This window comes from Capra hircus, unplaced genomic scaffold, assembly GCF_001704415.2.
Source record: "Capra hircus breed San Clemente unplaced genomic scaffold, ASM170441v1, whole genome shotgun sequence".
Classification (NCBI taxonomy): Eukaryota; Metazoa; Chordata; class Mammalia; order Artiodactyla; family Bovidae; genus Capra; species Capra hircus.
Window position 1 is genome coordinate 105,956 of NW_017189785.1, and position 20,650 is coordinate 126,605.

Consider the following 20,650-nt stretch of genomic DNA (forward strand, 5'->3'; position numbering starts at 1 on the left):
TATGGAAAATAGTATGGAGGGTTCTCAAAAAATTAAACAGGATTACCATATGATCCAAGGAGCAAGCATCTTTTAATTTCACGGCTGCAGTCACCATCCACAGTGATTCTGGAGCCCAAGAAAATAAAGTCTATCATTGTTTCCACTGTGACTAGTCATGAAATTAAGACTCTTATTCCTTGGAAGAAAAGCTATGACCAACATAAACAGCATGTTAAAAAGCAGAGACATTACTTTGCTGACAAAGGTCTGTACAGTCAAAGCTATGGTTTTTCCAATAGTCATGTACAGATGTGAGTTGGACGATAAAAAGCCTGAGTGCCAAAGAACTGATGCTTTCAAACTACGGTATTAGAGAAGACTCTTGAGAGTCCCTTGGACTGCAAGGAGATCAAACCAGTCCATCTTAAAGGAAATCAACCCTGAATATTCATTGGAAGGACTGATGTTGAAGCTGAAGCTCCAATACTTTGGCCACCTGATACGAAGAGCTGACTCATTGGAAAAGACCCTGATACTGGAAAAGATTGAAGGTAGGAGGAGAAAGGGACAACAGAGAACGAGATGGTTGGATGGCATCACCAACTCAATGGACATGAGTTTGAGCAAGCTCCAGGAGATGGTGAAGGACAGGGAAGCCTAGCATGCTGCAGTCCATGGGGTCCCAAAGAGTCGGACATGACTGAGCAACTGAATAACAACAACCATATGTTCCAGCAATCCCGCTGCTGGATATATAATCAAGCGAGTTGAAACCAGGGTCTTGAAAAGAGATTTGTACCCAGTATTTTTACAGCAGCACTATTCACAACAGCCAAGAGGTAGAAGCAACGTGAATGTCCATTGATGCATGAATGTGTAAACAAAACATGGTCTATGCATAATTCTATCATATGGTACAACATGGATGAAACTCGAGAACATTATTCAATGCAAAATATAAGCCAATCACAAAAAGACAACTACTGGGATGATTCCACTCATATGAGGTTTCTAAAGTAGTAAAATCCATAGAGATAGAAAGTAGGATGGAGGTTCGAGGAACTAGGGAGAGGGGAAAGGGAGAGTTATTGTTTAATGGGTATACACTTGCAGATTTATAAGATGAAAAAGTTCCAGAGATCTGTTGCACAACACTGTGCATTTCAAAATGGTTAAGACAGTAAATTTTATGTTACGTTTTTTACCATAATAAAAAAAAGAAAAATATGTTCAATATCATGTCATTAGGGAAATGCAAATTAAAAGTAGGAGATACCACTGAAAAACTGTCATAGATCAGAGGAGACTGAAGAGACATGAAAGCTAAATGCAGTGTGAGATCCTGGCCACACAGCCCAATCTCAGGCTTTCCCAGGCCTCCCACCCCTATTTTCTCCCAGTTCTTGCTAGCTCACATCTACCCTCACTCTAAACTACTTCTCCTTCCAAATTCAGAAATCAGGAGGGAAATAGCAAAGAAAAATGCCCTACTATTTCCCATCGGCCTCTCACTACATGCCTTATTCTAAGTACAAGCCATGTAAGTAATATAAGGAGGTCATGAGTTTGGGTGAACTCCAGGAGTTGGTGATGGACAGGGAGGCCTGGCGTGCTGCAATTCATGGGGTCGCAAAGAGTCGGACACGACCAAGCAACTGAACTGAACTGAACTGAACAGAAAGTACTCTTCTTGCCCCAACACCTTGCAATACAGATGAACAGATGAAAACATGATACAAATACTACATACTGGTGTCACTGAAGCAGCGTGACATTAAATATTTATGTATACAATGCTCCTTTACAAACAGCAAATGTGAAACAAAAGAGTCAACAGATAACTTTTATTTATCTCAGTTATCATGTCTTACTCTATCACGTGTCCCTCCCACATGTCCACACAAGGAAGCAACATTCTCAGCTACTTGACAGGATGGTAGCTCCCTTGGGTTGCATACCCAGATCCCATTTTCATTCAGATCAGAGGTATCTTGCCCTCTTACTGGAATCTGACTTTTCCCTCTGTTAGCACAATGTCTGATGAGGGCTGACTTGCCTGAAGTTTTAATATTTGAGGTAAAGGGAACTTAAAGCAGATTCTGGCTTGTTATGGATTTCCTCAGACAGTGGAGAGATTCAAACCCTAGCCAATACCTGCCAGTCTAAGAACAGAGACAGAGCCACGTAAAAGGATCTGGCCTGCTGTAACTTTAAATATAACTCATGCAGCTTTTTTCTATGACACATCACAATATTCTTTTTTCAAAAATCTTTAAACATTTTATTAACTTTGAAGAAGGAATAAGAACAGCTCCTTCAGAAACTAGAGACACACAAGCATTGATCTATTCATAGAGCTTCTTCTACACAGATGAAGAAGTTTACATCAAATGAACAAAAAATAGTACAGAAGACATAAATACAGAAAGACTGAGAAAAATCTGTCACTAGAAATCAGGTCAGATGGACTCAAAGACCTCACTGAATGTAGGATAATCACTGGAAAGCCACGTAAAGCTTTCTGCTGGAGCATAAAGGAGCATAAGTCCATGTAGTCAAGAAAACACTCATTTTCATCCTGATCTTAAATGCTTGCCTCCAGCCTGGGTCCACAGAAAGGTCCTGATCATTTGAACTGGTTGTCAATCAAGGTTCCCTTCATTTTTGCTTTCTTGGCTTCCAGTTCAGCCTGGAAAGGAAGAAAAGTTTATATCTGGATACATGACATTAAATTCTGATTTTCCTGCCTTATTCTAACTTCCCCAACACGATCCCCTCATGCTCATTTAGTATACAAACTAGAACCGTGTATCTAAAATCATGATGGACTTCTCTGGAGGTCCAGTGGCTAAAACTCCACACTCCCAATGCAGAGGGCCTGGGTTCGGTCCCTGATCAGGGAAAAAACTAGATCCCACATGCCACAACTAAGACTCAGTGCAGCCAAATAAATTTTTTTTAAATAAAAAAAAATTGTGATGAATAGCAACTGTTTTCCAACCTTTCTGATGTTATGATACACATAGACGATGATAACATCTGTATGGTAAAATGGGGTAAACACACAGGGCTGTGGTCAAAGGCAATCAGTATAAGGATTACACAGCTCCAGGATCCCTGAAGAGCTGGGGGAATCAATATTATGACATACCAGTATCCTGTTCTTAGCAGAACAGGAGGAATAATGCTGTTCTGCTGCTGCTAAGTCGCTTCAGTCGTGTCCGACTCTGTGCGACCCCATAGACGGCAGCACACTAGGCTCCCCTGTCCCTGGGATTCTCCAGGCAAGAACACTGGAGTGGGTTGCCATTTCCTTCTCCAATGCATGAAACTGAAAAGTGAAAGCGAAGTCGCTCAGTCGTGTCCGACTCTTAGCGACCCCATGGACTGCAGCCCACCAGGCTCCTCCACCCATAGGATTTTCCAGGCAAGAGTACTGGAGTCGGGTGCCATTGCCTTCTCCGAACCCTGTTCTAGAACAGTGCTACTTAAAAGTTATGCAGTCCATGAACTGTTTGTTATCAGTCCACAAAGATACAAACAAAAATTGACAGTAAGCATTTAGAAGCTTTTATAGCAATTTGACTTCCCAAGTAGTGCTAGTGGTAAAGAATCTGCCTGCCAATGCCGGAGATCCCTGGGTCATGAAGATCCCCTGGAGGAGGGCATGGCAACCGACTCCAGTATTGCTGCCTGGAGAATCCCATGGACAGAGGAGCCTGGCAGGCTAAAGTCCATAAGGTCACAGTCAGACATGACTGAAGTGACTTAGCATGTACACCCGCATAGCAATTTGACAGAATAATAAAATAATTTTATAAAAGGAACTAAGGCAAATTCCTTTTTATGACATTTTATAAATTACCAACCTGCTCTTGACAAATTTTTTTAAAAGAAGATGCACTGGCCCTTCACTTCAGAAAATCTGATAAGCATGGCTCTCTCTAGATCACTATGGCAAGGTCAAACAGCTCTCAAGACCCACTACCTGTGTCACCAAAAATATCCTCTACAGAGGATGTCTTATTTTAAAGAAACATCATACGTAAATTATTATCAGGAAAACAGAAATGTAGGCTCCATCACACAAGGACAGGCGTGCTCAACAAAGAGCCCAGACAGTGGTGGTGGGAGCAGTGCTTTAAGCAGCAGTGAAAAGCCCCAATCCTGGCCCCCCAGTGTAGCCTCACTGTACACCTCCCATCCTGGGGGCGTGCCCATGCACCCTGACCTTGGACTCCTGACCTTGGACCACAAGTAGCAGATTAAATGATCATTCTGGTTGGGGCTGGCTAACCAGAACTATTATTGGGGGTTGGGATCCTGCTCACTATCACAGAGCAGGGTATGTACGGATAGCCACACACAGGGTTAGACACCTGGCAGCCAGCTACATCATATCCCCGAAAGACTTCCTAAAGGGTTCCCCCGCCCACCCGAGGGTCTTTCAGATGGAGAAACTGGAACAGTTCAGGCCAGTGCCTGCCCCCTCCGACCCCACGCCACTCACCAGCTCCTGCAGGCGCCTCTTGCTCATGCCTTTGCGCTCCAGCTGCTTTTCAATCACCTTGGCATTCTGCGCATACGAGTCAGCAACTTCTCTCTGAGGGAAGAATGAAGCATCCTCAGGCCAGCAGTCTCACCCAAGAGGAGTAACAGAGACTTCTGGAGAAGTTTATACTCCTCGAGTTATGAAATCACTACTGAAATGGCTGAATTCGGCTCCCGTTCCACTCTTCAGCTTTTCAGTAATCTGGGGGAGTCAGGTTTCAGCTGAAACCATGTTTAAATAACAGAGAACATCTCTGTGTAAACATCATGATACTGAATTACCATAAAGGGAATTGCTTCTCCTGCTAAGGACAGATGCCCACACTGTCAGAGCTGGACTGAAAGGGACCGGAAATCCTTGAGCCTGGTAGTTTTTCAACTGAAGAGGGATGCGCCTCCTAAGGCCTCTCAAAAAACAGTATGAAAAAAATGACTGATTTAGTCCAACTCCCTGTGCCTCATCCTACAGATGTCCCTGAAACAGATTTCCCTGAAATCCAGGGAAACAGGAACTAGCCGCTGTCACAGTGTTCCTTAGTAGCTAGAGCGAGGTCTACGAGGGAAGTTTCTAGCTTTTCTGCTATTCAATGGTCTAGTTTGAGAGTCCCCCTTCACCCCCTTCCATCCAACTCCCCTGAGGGCAAAAGCACTTACAGCCTCAATCTCTTCTTCTTCTTCATCAATAGTAGACACAGTCACAGAGCTGAACTTTCCCATGTCTTTAGTCCGCTTGGTCATCATCACCTGGAGGTGCAGGAAGAGGAACCAGTCTAGTCCATCTCTCTGAGCAGTGTGTGCTTGAGTGTGTATGAGTGTGAGTGTGCAAGTGCCCAAGCCTGGGTGTTGCAGGGGAGGGATTGTTGGGGAAATATCCACCTCTTTGGGACAGGCTGGCCTATCTAAAAGTGCCCATCTTTTAATCTGCACTATCGTTTCCTAATATTTGACATCAAGGGTTTTCAAAATATATTTAAAGATTAACTTTCTGCATTCCATCTCTAATTGCTCACACTGGAAAAAGAAGAAATTTCAAAGGAAGTACATGTCAATAAAAGCCATACAATTTTCAACTTTACTCATAAAGCAGACCGTAGGAAAGAAAAAAGAACACACGATAGATGTTAAAGTTTTGTAACATCTGCTTATACAAAAATGGCATCCTCTTAATAAACAGAGCATACACAAGGGGCACGCTGCCATGCACCATAATCTAAAGTTTTAGGACTACATCTGTAGCTCCATTAACCCATCTGTCTCCTTCAGTGATAATTACCTTCTTAGGAGGCTCTTGTTTCTGAGTGTATATGTTTGTTTTCCCAAAACCCTGGCCAAACTTGACCACTGCTCCATCCACAATGAAGGTCACAGGAGCATTCTTGGGCTGGGACTGGTAGAAGAGCGGCAGCCCACACCTACAAATAACAGAGTGAATCTCAGGCAGGCCTCAGGATCCAAACCCCCAAAACACTGCTTCGTAAAGTGGGCTCAGACTCTGCAACTATGTGTGTTTGTGGCATCAACTTATGATCAGCTCTTCCTGATGTTTCCCAAAAAAACTACTTGATAAGAATCACAGAGGGCGCTTGTTACAACTGCCAATCAGATTCCGAGGTCCTTCCCCCAGGGGATCCTGACTGAGCTACTCTGGGGGCTGAGGCCTACAAATCTCTTTTAGCATCCCATGCAGTTCTGATCATTAGACAAGTATGGCAAATGCTGGCTCCTGCTAGTGACTGCTTTCCAGTCAAAACTGCTGCCATTCTTCCTAGAAGTCTGGGGAACTAGTGTGGGGTTCTGTCTTCTTCTATTATAGCAGAGTCAAGAAGCAGCCAGAAGGCTCCACTGTGGCTGGTCCGCCAATTAAGTTCTGAGCAATCAGAACTAAGTTCACAGCATTATTTTCTGTGGTTGGTCATTTCTACTCTACATTTTCAGCTAAATGAAGTAGACTCACACCCATAAGATATGATTAAATTCATCTAACAAATCTAATGTGGCTGTAAACTAAAACATCTTCTTAGCCAGTTCCCTGCTTTAATTCTCCTAGTCTGAGTCTTCTGAGAGCCAAGTTCAGTTCAGTTCAGTCGCTCAGTCGTGTCTGACTCTGCAACCCCATGAACCGCAGCATACCAGGCCTCCCTGTCCATCACCAACTCCCAGAGTTCACCCAAACCCATGTCCATTGAGTCGGTGATCCAAGAGTGAATTGTAATTACATCAACAAGATTAAACTTGTTAAAGTTTAATATTCTCACTACTAACAACCTAAAGCTGGAAATCACATGTATCTTTAAATAATACTCTCTACAGTTCTTGGGGCTGTGGTCCTGTAATAGACTTTATAAATACGTTTGGATTAAATTACACTATGTTAGACTGAGCAACTCCATTCCAAGAGAAAATACATGTTCCCACAAGATTTATACTAGAATGTTCACAGCAGCTTTATTTGTAATAGCCAAAGCCATTAACAACTCAAATGACCTTCAATGGGTCAATGGTTAAATGAACTGTGTGTGCTACTCAGTGATAAAGAGGAACAAATTACCATTACACATAACGTGGATGAACCCCCAAAGCATCATGCTATGTGAAAGAAACCAGATCAAAGAGATACACATTGTATGTAGTAGAACACACACTGCAGAGTTTATGTCACAGTTTAGAATAGGTAAAACCACAGCAGCAGAAGGTAGGCCAGTGCTGGCCAGGGGAAGGGGGACTGACCGCAAAGGAGCCCTGGAAATGTACTATGTCACAGGAGGGGTGATGTTACATGGCTGTATGCTTTTGTCAATACTCATCAAACTGTCCATTTAAGAAGGCAAATTTTATTATATATAAGTTACATCTCAATTAAAAAATAATTCTGTTTCAAAACCCATTTTTTGTGGCCAGTTGGTCAGAGATGTAATTTGGCCAACTGCAGCTCTTCAAGAAGCCTATCTGCATAACTGAAGTCTGAAGGCAGGTTAAGATTATAAGGATAAAGATATAACAGAGAACTGTCTCCAAATGATGCTTTTCCTAACACATCACTACCTCGACTTTCTTATGCTCAGGGAAACCCACACTGTTAATACTTACTTTGCACATTTCTTCCTGTACTGTCGTTCAATGCCTTCCGGTCTGCACAGAAAATGGAAGTTAAAAAAGATACGAACAAATCTCATAACCTACCAACCTCACTTGCTCATTTCTTCAAATGTTAAAATGGCTTTTCAAAAGCTTTCCTTTCCTAGATCAGCTGTTGATTTACACATGTATTTATTTTAAAGCACTTCTTCCATCCACAGGCACCCTCCTGACAGAGGAGGCAGTGTGGTAGTAGTTATAGTCACAGAAGCAGTCAGGTTCACAGTAACAATAACACCAACAATAACAACAGTGGTAATCACTTGTATAGCTTTTATTATGTACCAGGAGCTGTTCTAAAGTGTACATGTATTAAACTCTTTAATCCTTACAACCACCCCATGAGGTAGGTCATGATATCATTCCCATTCTACAGACAAGGGTGAAGAAGCACAAAGCAGTTACACAGTCTGCCATGGTCACAGAGCTAGGAAGTAGAATAGGTTGAACTCAAGCCCTAGGTTGAACTAAGGTGGTCAAGCTCACCAGCCCACACAACATTGCCTTAGATAATCAACTAAAGAGTAAAGACTCTTCCACTCATCCTGTTGCTTCATAGAAACCTGGGACTCATCTTTGTCTTCTCTTTCCCTCATCTCCCACAATCTACTTCATCCACAAATCCTGCGGATTTTAGCTCCATAAAAGGTCTTGAACCTACTCTTCTCCACCCTCCTGCCACCATCTCAGCCCAGTCCACTAGTATCTCTTCCCCAGATTATTGTCCCAGCTACCCCCCAGTCTCCTCCCATCCCCTCCCTGTTTCAACTTTTTAAATAAGCAGTATGTGCAGATGGTATAGAAAAGAGTATAAAGTGAAAGGTAAATATCCTCTCATCTTCCACGCACCCAGTTCCCTCCCCCAGCCCCAGAGGCAAATACTGTTACTGGTTTCCTCCCTTCCTCCCAGAGTTGATGACACAGCAAAGTTTTCTCTTCCTTTTTAGACAAATGTAGCCCACCTGTTCACTTACAGTGAAACAGCCTCTCTGTTCACTTAAAATTACATCTTGGTTAAAAAAAATATGTGATCCTTCCCAATCAGTTGATAAAGAATTGTCTCATTGTTTATAAGGGTTCCATTCTATCTATTTGTATGAATGAACCAAAATGTCTTACCTGCTGGGTAAATCCTCCGAGTGTATTCACTTCAGATTCTGATAGATAACAGCCAAATTACTCTGCACAGAAGCTGAACCACTGTATATACCCCACCACCAACGTGAGACTTTCCGTTTCCCTACAGTCTTACCAACACAGTGTGTTATTAAAATATATGATGGCCAATCTGGCATGGGAAAAATGAGATCTCAAAACTTGCATTTCTTTTTTTTTTAAAGAGTGAAGTTAGGCATCTTTTCATATATTTAATAGACATTTGTATTTTCTTTTCTTGATGAACAGTCAGTCTATTTTTGGCCTACTGAGTTGTCATTTTATTCTATTCTTATTGTTTTGTGTTGTGTTTTGATCAAGCTGTGCAGCATGTGGGATTTTATTTCCCCACCAGGGATCAAACCTGCACCCCTACAATGGAACCATGGAGTCTTAACCGCTGGACCACCAGGGAAGTCCATCTCTTTATTTTATATTAAGGAAACTTGTAAATGTTAAGGGTTCTTGCAAATATTTCTTCTCCAGCTGGACATTCGTCTTTGACTTTTTCCCCCACGTGGAAATTTTAGATTTTTGTGTGATCAAATCAATCGTATATATGATACTTAGTTAGGACTTCACCACTCTGAGTTCATATCTAAAATAAAAATTCTGAGCACTTATTCTAGAACCTGCTTCCATTACTATCTCATTCTTAATCGTTCTCCAAAGAGAGTCAAGAGTGGCTTCCCAGGACAGCTAGAAGAAAACACAAACTCCTCACCATGGCCTTCTAGGCACTGGCTAGGCAGAGAATCTGGCTCAGCCTCATCTCCTACTTTCCTCCCCGCTCACTGTGACCTCTCCACACCAGCCTTCCTCTGTTCTTGGAATAAACAAGTGCTTTCCCATCTCTGATCTTTCACACACACTCTTCTCTCTGCCTGGAATGCACTTCTCACCTGTTACATTCTTATCTTTTTTGGTGTCAGTTCAAATATCACCTAGTTGTAACAGCCTTCCCTGAACACCTTTTCGAAGAGGTTCTCATGTGATCCTGGAAGAGCCCTTTGTTTCATTCGTATGACTTTCCATAATCATAATTACTTTATTTTTTTGTCGTCCCACTAGACTGTAAGGTCTATGAGATCAGAGATCAGCAGAGACCATGCCTGTCTGTCTCACACTCTATTCCCAGAGCTGAGCACAGTACTGCAATAAATACTGACTAAATGAATTCTTAGAAGAATTTAAGTTTAGCGAGGAAAATTATAACCACAGAGGTAAGTTCTTAGATGGAGGAAAGTGAACAGGGTGACGGGAACACAGAGGTGGCAGCACCAAATCTGTCTGAGGCAGTTATGAAAGGCTTCGTGAGCAGTCAGCAGTCCTGATAGAAAAATGGGATTTTAAACAGAGGGCCAACTCTGAGCAAAAGGCAAAACAGCAGAGCATATTCAGAGAATTACAAATAGTCTAATGTTCTTGGGACCTAAAAAAATCAAGGGGGTACTACTGATAAGACATTAAAAAAAACAGATTTTAAGATTATACTATGAATAACTATACACCAACAAACCAGATAATCTAGATGAAAAGGACATATTCCAGGAATGATACAATGACACAAACTACCAAAACTCACTGGAAAAATAAAATCTGACTAGACTATGACAAGTATAAGGAGATTGATTTAGTGATCAAAAAACTTTGCACAAAGAAAAGCCCAGGACCAGTGGCTTCACTGGGGTATTCCTCCAAAAGTTCAAAGAATTAATACCAATGCTTCACAAACGTTTTGGAAGAGGAAGAAACACTTCCCAGTTCATCCTGTGAGGCCAGTATTACCTGAACATCAGGCAAAACTATCACAAGAACAACAAAAACAACAAACTAGAGATCAACATTGCTTAAAATTATACAGACAAAAATCCTAAAAAAAAAAAAAAAGGCAAAAACTGAATCAAGCAGCATATAAACGATTACACCACATGGCCAAGCAGAATTTATCCCAGGAATGCAAGATTGGTGCAACATACCAAAAAACCAATCAATGTGATACACTATAATAACAGAATAAAAGAGAAAAAACACATAGGTCATCTTAGATGCAAAAAAAGCATTTGACAAAATTCAAAGCCCCTTCAATATGTTAGAAATAGAAGGCAACCTCCTCTACCTTATAAAAGGCATCTATGAAAAATTCCCATCTACTAAGCCACATACATGAACATCATATTCACTGGTAAACAACAAACTTTTCCTCTAAGATCAGTTGACAATTACAATTACAACAGCATCAAAAATAATACAATACTTAGGAGTAAACTGAACAAAAGAAGTGCACAACCTGTGCACTGAAAACTACAAAACATCACTGAAAGAAATTAAAGAGCTAAGTAAATGGAATGACGTTCCATGTTCATGGACTGAACACTTAATGTTGTCAAAATGGCAATACTTTCCAATGAACCTACAACTTCAACATAATCCCTAGCAAAATCCCAGTTGGCTTTTTTTTTGGCAGAAATTGACAAGCTGATCCTAAAATTCACATGGAATTATAAAGAATCCAGAATAGCCAAAAAACAATCTTGAAGAAGAACAAAGTTGGTAGACTCACACTTAATTTCAAAACTTAATACAAAGACACCGTAATCAAGACAGGGTGGTAGTGGATGTGAAAGTGACAGGTTGCAGGGCACGTGATTAGGCAGACTGCCATATTTTCAGTAACCAGGGCTCCCACATTCAGCTGGCTAAAAAGGAAGGGTACGATCAGACTGAAATTTCACCCTGGTTAGGAAGGGAGCATGCTCAAGTGGGCCCTTGAAAAGACTGTTCATGATTAGAGCAAGAACTACGTCAACCAAGGGGGAAGTCTACCATGCCTTGTTGGTAAACTCTGAGAACTCTGGCCCAACAGAGGCACTTGGCCAGAGACCACTGGCCTGGGCAATATCGGGCACTAAAGGCTGGCTCACTCCCAGGATCAGGCTGATTGGATTCCAGGGTTGCCACTGCAGTCTGGGGCCACCCAGTTTTCTGGCCTAGAGGTGAGGGCATCTGCCTTATAGTGCCACAGGAGCCTGTGGCTTAGTTGTGTTGTTAGATTACTGTCTGTATTAACTAATATAATACATGTAATAAATATTTTGATAATCCTAAAGATAGTCAGTTAATAATTTTCAAAATCAGAAACCCAAATAAAGGTTAACAGAAAGGAAAAGCACAAGAGAACGAATTTGCTTTAGATAGAGCATGTTATGTATAAATCTTCCCCAGTGTTACCTGGGGGGCCTTCTTTTGTTAATTTCATATGTTTTATTAATCTGCACCCTCCATTTGTATTTTGTATATAACCATTTTCCTCTTCAACTGCATAATTCTACCCTGATTTGGCACTGAATGTTGCCTAGCAATAGTTTCTAACTCTTTTCATCAGTGTGGGCTGATAACAGTTCGGTTTCTTAAATACACATAGCTAGATGTCAGCTGGTAGTTTTTTCTGGTTCAACAATAAAATATAAGCTCTGTAAGGGCAGGGTTCTTTGCTTGTTTACTCAATGTAGTGTATTGCCTATAGATAAAATCCAAACTTGTCTACTTTAGCATTTTATTCTGTCCCTACTCCAGGCTCCATGAACCCTTTCTGGTAAGGTAACCTGGGCTCTAGCCACAAGGGACTACTTAAATTTCCCAAGCACACTGTATTCGATGCTTTTAATGCTTCTATAGTCCTTCCGCCTGGAATGTTCCTCATCTACTTGATGAAATCCTAGTTCAAGGCCAAACACAAATGCCACCACCTTTTGGTGTCTTTCCTGACCACCAGTCAGGCAAGATGACCTGCTCCTGTCTGTTTTCCCAGAGCCTTCTGTTCACACCAGTATTTTATCATATCACAATAGGTAGTCCATTCCCTTGTTGAGCCATGAGCTCTTTAATGGTAAGGACGGTGCCTTACTCATCTTTGCAGATCCAGTCATTAACGCAGTGTGCCCTGGTGTGCTCCAAGAGATTACAAGTTGAATAAACTCATTTTACTTGCAAAACTCCCAAATTACAGCTATCAAATGACAACAGAATCACATTTCACCATTTCAGCAAAGCACAGTAAAAACATGTGCACAATAAAAACATGGCTGTATTAACAGAAGTTGAGAACCACCACAAATGTCAAAGTATTGGGCCCCATATACATGACCTGTTTGATACTAGATGGGGTATTTATACTTCTCAGAACTAGACCCCAACACAAGCAGAAAATCCTAGACAGAACATCAATGTCTTACCTCCGAAGATATATAGTCTCTTCGTCTTCGGTGTTACAAAACTTGTGAGCGTGTTTGGCACCATCAATCACACGGGACCGGTCCCGGGGCCTCATGGGCAACTTCTCTAACTGACAGTCTAAAGGAATGAAGAAAGATTTGGTCACAAGAGTCACTGAAAAATACCCTGAGGCAATCAAAACTTTTCGGGGGGGGGGGGCCTTTGCACTGCAATTTTTACTAAAATTATCACATTTATTGAAGGCTATTATTAAATTTTCCAACAAAAAATGACTTGGTGTTAGGAGACCTGGATTTAGCTCCAGCTGTGTTACTGGTGATCTTCGGCAAACCACTTCCTCTTTGGGAATCTTTCCCCTTATTTGATTATATTACCTCAAAAGTCCTTCCCAGCACTGCCTTTCAAGTTTTCTATGAGTCTTTCTGTTCCTGATACATATGCTTAGGAAAGGAGGGGCTTGAACTAGAGTGGTAAAAATGGAGGTGGTAAGTAGTAGTCAGATTCTGGACAGCTTTTCAAGGAAGCACCTGAAGAATGTACTGATGGGCTGAACGCAGAAGTCAAGAAAGATTCTGAGATACTGGGCTAGGGTTAGGGTTTCAAGAAAGACGGACTGATCATCTCTGTAAAATGCTACTGACAGGGGGATTTAAATGGGCATTGATAATTGAGCATTGAAACAGGTAACACGTTCGTTAGTAACTTTTGACAAATAACGTTTATATGATTAGGTGAAAAAGTGAGGGCAAGAAGGAATGGGAAATGAGAATGCAGAGACAGCCCACAGACGCAATTCTTTTTAAAAATTTTGCTGTAAAAAAAAAAAACAAAGAAATGAGGTTATAGCTCGAGGAAAATGTAGGCTCAATGGGGAAGGGTTCTTTTCACTTGATAAAAGCTATTACAAAATCCTTGTACGCGGCAGAAAGGTCACAAAGTTTCTAGAGGCAGAGAGGGAGAACAGGGAGTATATTTTTTCTAAAGGAGGAATTTCCTTTTGAAGGCGGTCTGCATACAGAATTACAAGATGAAGCACAATACAGAAAAGCTCCCTGGAGTGAGGCGGCGATGGGAACGGAGGATTTTAATGGAGGGGAAAATCTTCAAAGAGACGCGGCTCTCAGATCACAGCCAGGGGAAATCCGCCCTCGAGAACCCGAAGTTGCACTCCTTGCAGAATACTCACCCAGCACCAGGACCATCTGGCCGCACAAACAGTAGTAGACGTGAAGTGGCTTCTCGCCGTCGTCATATTCCTCCCGGTCCCGGGTGTCAGAGCAGACGACGGACCGCGACACTACTTTAGGCATACTTCAGAGCGGCAACCAGAAAACGCTAAGCCAAAATTAAGGGTCGCGCAAAAGTGACGTCACACATGCGGCGCGGCTCTCTCCAACGGAAAGTTGGTCACGTGTCAACAGTAGTCACGTGAACTTCCGGGCCGTCCCATTAGTCCAAGATGCACGGGGGGATCCCTGGTGTCTGCCAGAACCTCCTTTGCCTTGGCCTAAGTTCTGGGGGAGTGCTTTACTTGGGACACTCTTAATCATTTAAATTATTCATTTATATTACTATACACATTACATATGTATATACATATATGTAACTAGAAATAAAAAAGGGCTATTTACACTTTGTATGCATAATACAGATTTTAAATGTGCCTCTAAATGTGATTTGATTGGCCATCTAAAGGAGATCAGTTCTGGGTGTTCATTGGAGGGACTGATGTTGAAGCTGAGACTCCAATACTTTGGCCACCTGATGCGGAGAGCTGACTCATTTGAAAAGACCCTGATGCTCGGAAAGATTGAGGGCAGGAGGAGAAGGGGACGACAGAGGATGAGATGGCTGGATGGCATCACCGATTCAATGGACATGGGTTTGGGTGGACTCCAGGAGTTGGTGCTGGACAGGGAGGCCTGGCGTGCTGCGGTTCATGGGGTCACAAAGAGTTGGACACGACTGAGCAACTGAACTCAACTGACTGATTCAGGATGAGTACCTAACGAAGTCGAGGAATCTTAGAACTTGAAATCTGGTTCACATAACATATACTTCACCCTTTCAAAGTGCATAATTCAGTGGGTTTTAGTATATTCACAAAGTTTTGCAACTATCACCACTACCTAATATTTTCATCATTCCCCAAAAGAAATTCCTTAGCTGGCACTCTTTCCACCTCTTTCCCAGCCCCTGGCAACCACTAATCTAGCTTTCTGTCTTTCTGGATTTGCCTCTTCTGGAAATTTCTAATGAATGAAATCATACAATATGTGGCTGTTGGTATCAGGTTTCTTTCAGTTTTGTTTCCAAAGGTAATCCATGTTGTACCATGAATCAATTAGTTAAAATAATCACTAAAAAAGAACCTCATTCCTTTTTATGACTGGATAATATTCTGTTGTATGGATATACCACATTGTGTATCTTCATTCATTAGTTGGTGGACAATTGGGTTATTTCCACTTTTGTAATCTAATGAGTACAGCAGTGCTACTATGAACAGTGGTGAACAGGTTTTTGTAAAGTAATGTAAAGTAATATGTTATACTTTTATGATTTGTGAGGGCATATGTTCTCTCAGATGTTTACTAAGGAGTGGAATTGCTGGGTTATATGATAACCTTATGTTTAACTTTTTGAGGAACTCCTAAGAATGTTACCCAAAGCAGGTTTATTATTTTACATTTACCACCAGCAGTGTATGTGGGGTTATGATTTCTTCATGTCCTCACCAGTAATTTTTTTTTTATTATAGCCATCCTAGTGAGTGTGTGGTGGTATCTTATTGCCATTTTGATTTGCCTTTCTCTGATGGCTAATGATACTGAGCACCTTTGCATATACTTTTTTCTTTACATTTAAATATCGTATTGGGAGAAATGCCTACTCCAATCCTTGCCCATTTTTAATTGGGCTATTTATTACTGTATTGTTGAATCATGAGACTTCATTATATATTTTTGGATACTCTATGCTAATCAGGTGATTTGCAAATAGAGACATCTGAATGATCCTGTTTGCCACAGGTTTAGGGAACATCTTCCCACCCTTCCTTCCTCAACCCAGAAACTCTCCCAGAATGCTCTTTGTGGAGGACCAGAACCTGGGGCCACCCATAATAAGGACATTTAGACAGCTTACATTGGATCGTTTCAAATGACGACACCAAAATAGTGGATTTTAAACAGAGAACTTATTGAAGAAAGCAGGAGCTGGTGACCAGAAAATTGACAGAGTAGCTGGAAGAAGGGTAGTGTTCTAGATATACAAGATGTAAACCAATGGGAATTTAAAGCCATCTGCTAGCCTTCAAATGAACCTGAGTTAAAGCATAAAAGAAGTATCAAGTCTTTAAGACTCACAGCATTTTCTCCTTAGGTCTTAGTGCAATGTCATCCCTATAAGTCTATGTTATTTAGTATTTCTTTATCTTCTACTGTGTGCAGGCAATGTGCTTAATAATACATACTGGTTGCATAGTGATCAGTTATAAATAGTCTCCCTCCCTCATGTGGCTTAGTCTAGTTCAGGGATGGGCAAAGGGCTAGAGAGTAAATAATTTAGGCTTTGAAAGCCAACAGGCAAAATCAAGAACATTATGTAGGTATTTATATCACTAGAGAAAACAAATTTTCACAAATGTTTTATCAATGGAATTCAAAATATAATAATTGAGTATAATTTGTCATAATACAGATCTACTAGTGAGAGGAATGACATTCTTTTATGAAGAGGATAATATTTCACTTAATTATCATTCAAAGTGAGTGTTTCCTATTATCAAAATCAGTTACACTTTTTTTTTTTGGCCGCATCTCACAGCATGTGGGATCTCAGCTTCCAACCAGGGATGGAACTTATGCCCCCTGCAATACAAGTGCAGAGTCCTAACTGCTGGAGCACTGGGGAATTCCCTTTTATTTTTTTAATACGTTTTTAAAGGTTTATAAATTGTTTCAATTTGTCAAGATTGCTAAGAATCTCATTTTTAATCTGTAATAAAAACAACTTGATTTTTTCAAAAGAATCGACAAATTGCAAGCAACTGTTAATAAAGGTCTTCATAAAAATCAGCTACAGATATTTATCTGTTAATGCTTATCTGTAGTAATGAGATTTTATGTATTTCATCTTTGAGAAAAATCTTAACACAGATAAGTACTGCCACATACTAATATCAATCCACAAGCATCTGAGTTTTAATTGAGCATATTCATCTCTTGGGGCTTCTCTGGTAGCTCAGCGGTAAAAAATACGCCTGAAATGCAAGAGATGCAGAGATCTCTGGATTGAGAAGATCCCCTGGAGAAGGAAATAGCCCACTCCAGTATTCTTGCCTGGGAAATCCCACGGACAGAGGAGCTTGCTGGGCTACAGTCCTTGGGGTTGCAAAAGAGTCGAATGCAACTTAGCAACTAAACAACAATTGATCTCTTAGATAGCACTTACAGAATTCTATCAGATTCTTCTCTTGACATTTGTGTTTTAGCATATTCTTACATTGCAGAATGATCACTTCCGATTGATGTTTAAGTGGGAGTTCCTCAATCACACAGTTAAACTGCTTTTGAAATACAGAAATTTCCTTTGCACTCACATCAGGGTCCATAAAACACCATGGATTTTATGCTCAGAAAATATATCCACAGAAAATTCGTGTGGGAATGCAAATCTAGTCTGTTTTAACTTTTAACAGCACAGGAAGTGATTAAGTAACTAGACATTACTTGTGGTTCAAAAAGTGTCAGTAGTCATTGAAATGATTTCACTGCAGCATAAATGTCACATGTAAGAAGCATTTTTGCTTTGTAATTTTAGGTTAAATTTATTAAGTAACATTATTAAGTGTCCAGCAAAAGCTAATTCCATTCAGTATTCAATAATAGTAGTTGAGGGTGGTTCTTCTGGCTCAGAAAAATTTCTCAATTCCAGCCATGAGCTATAAAAATACAAAAACAAACAGATGAAACAACGACAAAAAAATCCTTACAATCGCTAAGCTGTTGAACTGCTGTTGGTGAGTCAAGTTAGAATATTCAGCCTCTATATCTGACAAAAATTCATGAAATTGACAATATTTAGTCCAAAAGAGTGAATGAAGTTCACTGTTGACACGAATGGTTGAGTAACACAAGATAGACTAAAATATTTTCCTGTGAAGTACCTATTGTTCAGTAAGATAACAAATGACTATAGGATTTAAACAACTTCCATTTTTGCAAGTTTTGTACATTTGCCCAACTAAGCCTTTTTCTCCTTCGTACATATTCGAAATACATCTTAGCAGATTCTACTTCAGGTTGTATTGAACTAGTGCTTTCCTGACTTTTTTGAAAATATTCCCATCTGCAGTCATCTACAAGGCTATCTGTATTCTTGGGCTTACCTTGTGGCTCAGCTGGTAAACAATCTGCCTGCAATACTGGAGTCCTGGGTTCAATCCCCAGGTTGGGAAGATCCCTTGGAGAAGGGAAAGGCTACCCACTCCAGTATTCTGGCCTAGAGAATTCCATGGACTATATAGTCCATGAGGTTGCAAAGAGTCGGACACAACGAGCGACTTTCACAGGCTATCCGTACAGGCCAATTCTTCCATCATTTTAAACTCAGCATTGACCCTCTGAGTAAATAACAACAATTGAGGAGTATTAAGTTCTGTCAACTTATCAAGAACCAAGGGAAAACACTTGAAACCATTTGCCCTGTTTTTTAAAACTTACTATTGGTGTTGCTTCCAATGTCCTCAACCTCTGAGCCACTGTTCTTGCTGAAAGCCTAAAATAAACTTTAAAAAGTTTATTTTCCCTGGACACATTTCTTTGGCTTTTGCAATCAAACACAATTTAATTAACTCACCACCAGTAAGTAGATGGTTTTCTTTGCTTGGCTAACAATCGAACCACTCAGAAACCTACTTTGGCAGCAACCTCGTTTTCATTTTTCACTTTTGTGAAGAATTCTGCTATGATAAGATATTCTATTTTAAACTTTCTAATTTGCCTAACCATTGCTTTCCTGTGAACCGGGAACATGGTGATGAGTACTTAGTTTGGTAATGTCGAGGTATATTGTATTCTTTTAGCCATGCTATAGCATCACTGTGTGATAAACACAGTGTTTTGACATCTACATTGATGACCAAGTCATCTACACTCCACCATGCCTTGAAAGCACAACATTTGAAATCCACTTTCTTATTTTCTTGTTTTGACATGCTAGGCATGCAGTTGTAATTTTTTTTTAATGCCGAAACATGGTGAAAGAAGTGGTTCCCAAAACACTGTTGGATTACAGCCATGTCACTGTGATTTGTAGTGGACTGACCAACAGTGGGAAGTGGTGAGGGCACCACACACACTTTCTGTCACAGCTCCTCAACTCTTTCATTGTAGCACAAAAGCAACCATAGTGAAACTTTATTTATGGACATTGACATTTGAACTTCATATCATCTTTATGTGTCATGAAATATGATTAAATACTATCCTCTGTCCATGGGATTTTTCAGGCATTGCTAACACATGCATGCATGCTCAGTCGCTCAGTCATGTCTGACTTTTTGTGACCCCATGGACTTTAGCCCGCCAGGCTCCTGTGTCCATGGGATTTTTCAGGCAAGAATACTGGAGTGGGCTGCCATTTCCTCCTGTAGAGGATCTTCCCAACTCAGGGATCGAACCTGCGTCTCCTGCATTGCAGGCAGATTCTTTACCCCTGAGCCATCAGGGAAGCCCACATCACTGACAAACTTGTCTTTAAATTGAAAAGGACTTCTAGTTTCTTGACTCCTGTTCTTGGGAGGGAAGAGGGGATGCTTGCCTGTGAAGAAGGTATTTCTTCAAGATATCAAGGTGGTAAGGAGGGTGGAAGGAAGGCTTGGCTGGCTCTGCTGTAGTTAGTACATTCCAGTCCTATAACCGCCTATGCTAGAGAACGATCTTCTGTGTGCTGCTTGCTATGACAACCCTGCTTCTGATGAGGAATGTGGGGGCACAGTATTCCTGCAATGCAATTCCACTGTGCAGTCAGGCAATGCTCTCCCCATACCCTGGTGCCCTGGGGCTCCCAGAGAGCTGCTCCTTAGCTATACAGCAAAGGAGTTTCAGAAAACAGACAAGCCCACAACACACTCACATGCATCTGTAGCTTTCAATGAGTTTCAGACATTTATACCCAGTCCCTTATATCCAGAAACCTCCCAGACCTCACCTCCTCTCCAGTATACTATATACCATTTTTCAGTGGGATGTTTTCAGTACATCTCTCTCAGGCTCAAACACCTATAAAAGCTGCCTCGCAAGCCTGAATTCCTCATCCTCATATTTGAGGGCATTTAATCAACTTCTGTCATCCTCACTTTTCCAAGTCAAGGTCTTGTCAGTCTGCATTAGCCTCTCTAATCTGCCCACTATCCCCAGATCCTGGTTAAGCTCCATGTCCACTTTTGTGCTGTTTAGGAACTACCTGTGTTCTTCCCTCCCTAGCCCTGCTTTCATCTTTTCTGAAGCAACACTGAAATAAACCCATTTCAGGAAGCTTGCTCTAACCCCACCAGATTGATGATTCCCCTGCTGTACAGATTCTT

The 20,650-nt window shown here is 41.0% G+C and overlaps 1 protein-coding gene across 1 annotated transcript; it reads right to left on the minus strand.

Moving 5' to 3' along the window:
• Positions 1-2,239: 2,239 nt before the first annotated feature.
• CUNHXorf56 (chromosome unknown CXorf56 homolog) lies at positions 2,240-14,439 on the minus strand. Its single transcript, XM_005700281.2, has 7 exons — positions 14,246-14,439; positions 13,059-13,176; positions 7,621-7,662; positions 5,807-5,945; positions 5,188-5,277; positions 4,493-4,585; positions 2,240-2,671 (listed from the first exon to the last, which is right to left on the minus strand). The coding sequence occupies exons 1-7, from the start codon at positions 14,367-14,369 to the stop codon at positions 2,609-2,611; spliced, it is 669 nt and encodes a 222-aa protein (XP_005700338.1). The 5' UTR covers positions 14,370-14,439; the 3' UTR covers positions 2,240-2,608.
• Positions 14,440-20,650: the final 6,211 nt, after the last annotated feature.

Excerpts from the sequence above, each read along its gene's own strand:
- CUNHXorf56 (XM_005700281.2), bottom strand. The coding sequence starts at position 14,369 with ATGCCTAAAGTAGTGTCGCGGTCCGTCGTCTGCTCTGACACCCGGGAC. Across the intron at positions 7,663-13,058 it reads GAGACTATATATCTTCGGAG|ACCGGAAGGCATTGAACGAC; the intron begins GTAAGACATTGA and ends TTTTCTGTGCAG. Across the intron at positions 5,278-5,806 it reads AACAAGAGCCTCCTAAGAAG|GTGATGATGACCAAGCGGAC; the intron begins GTAATTATCACT and ends CTGCACCTCCAG.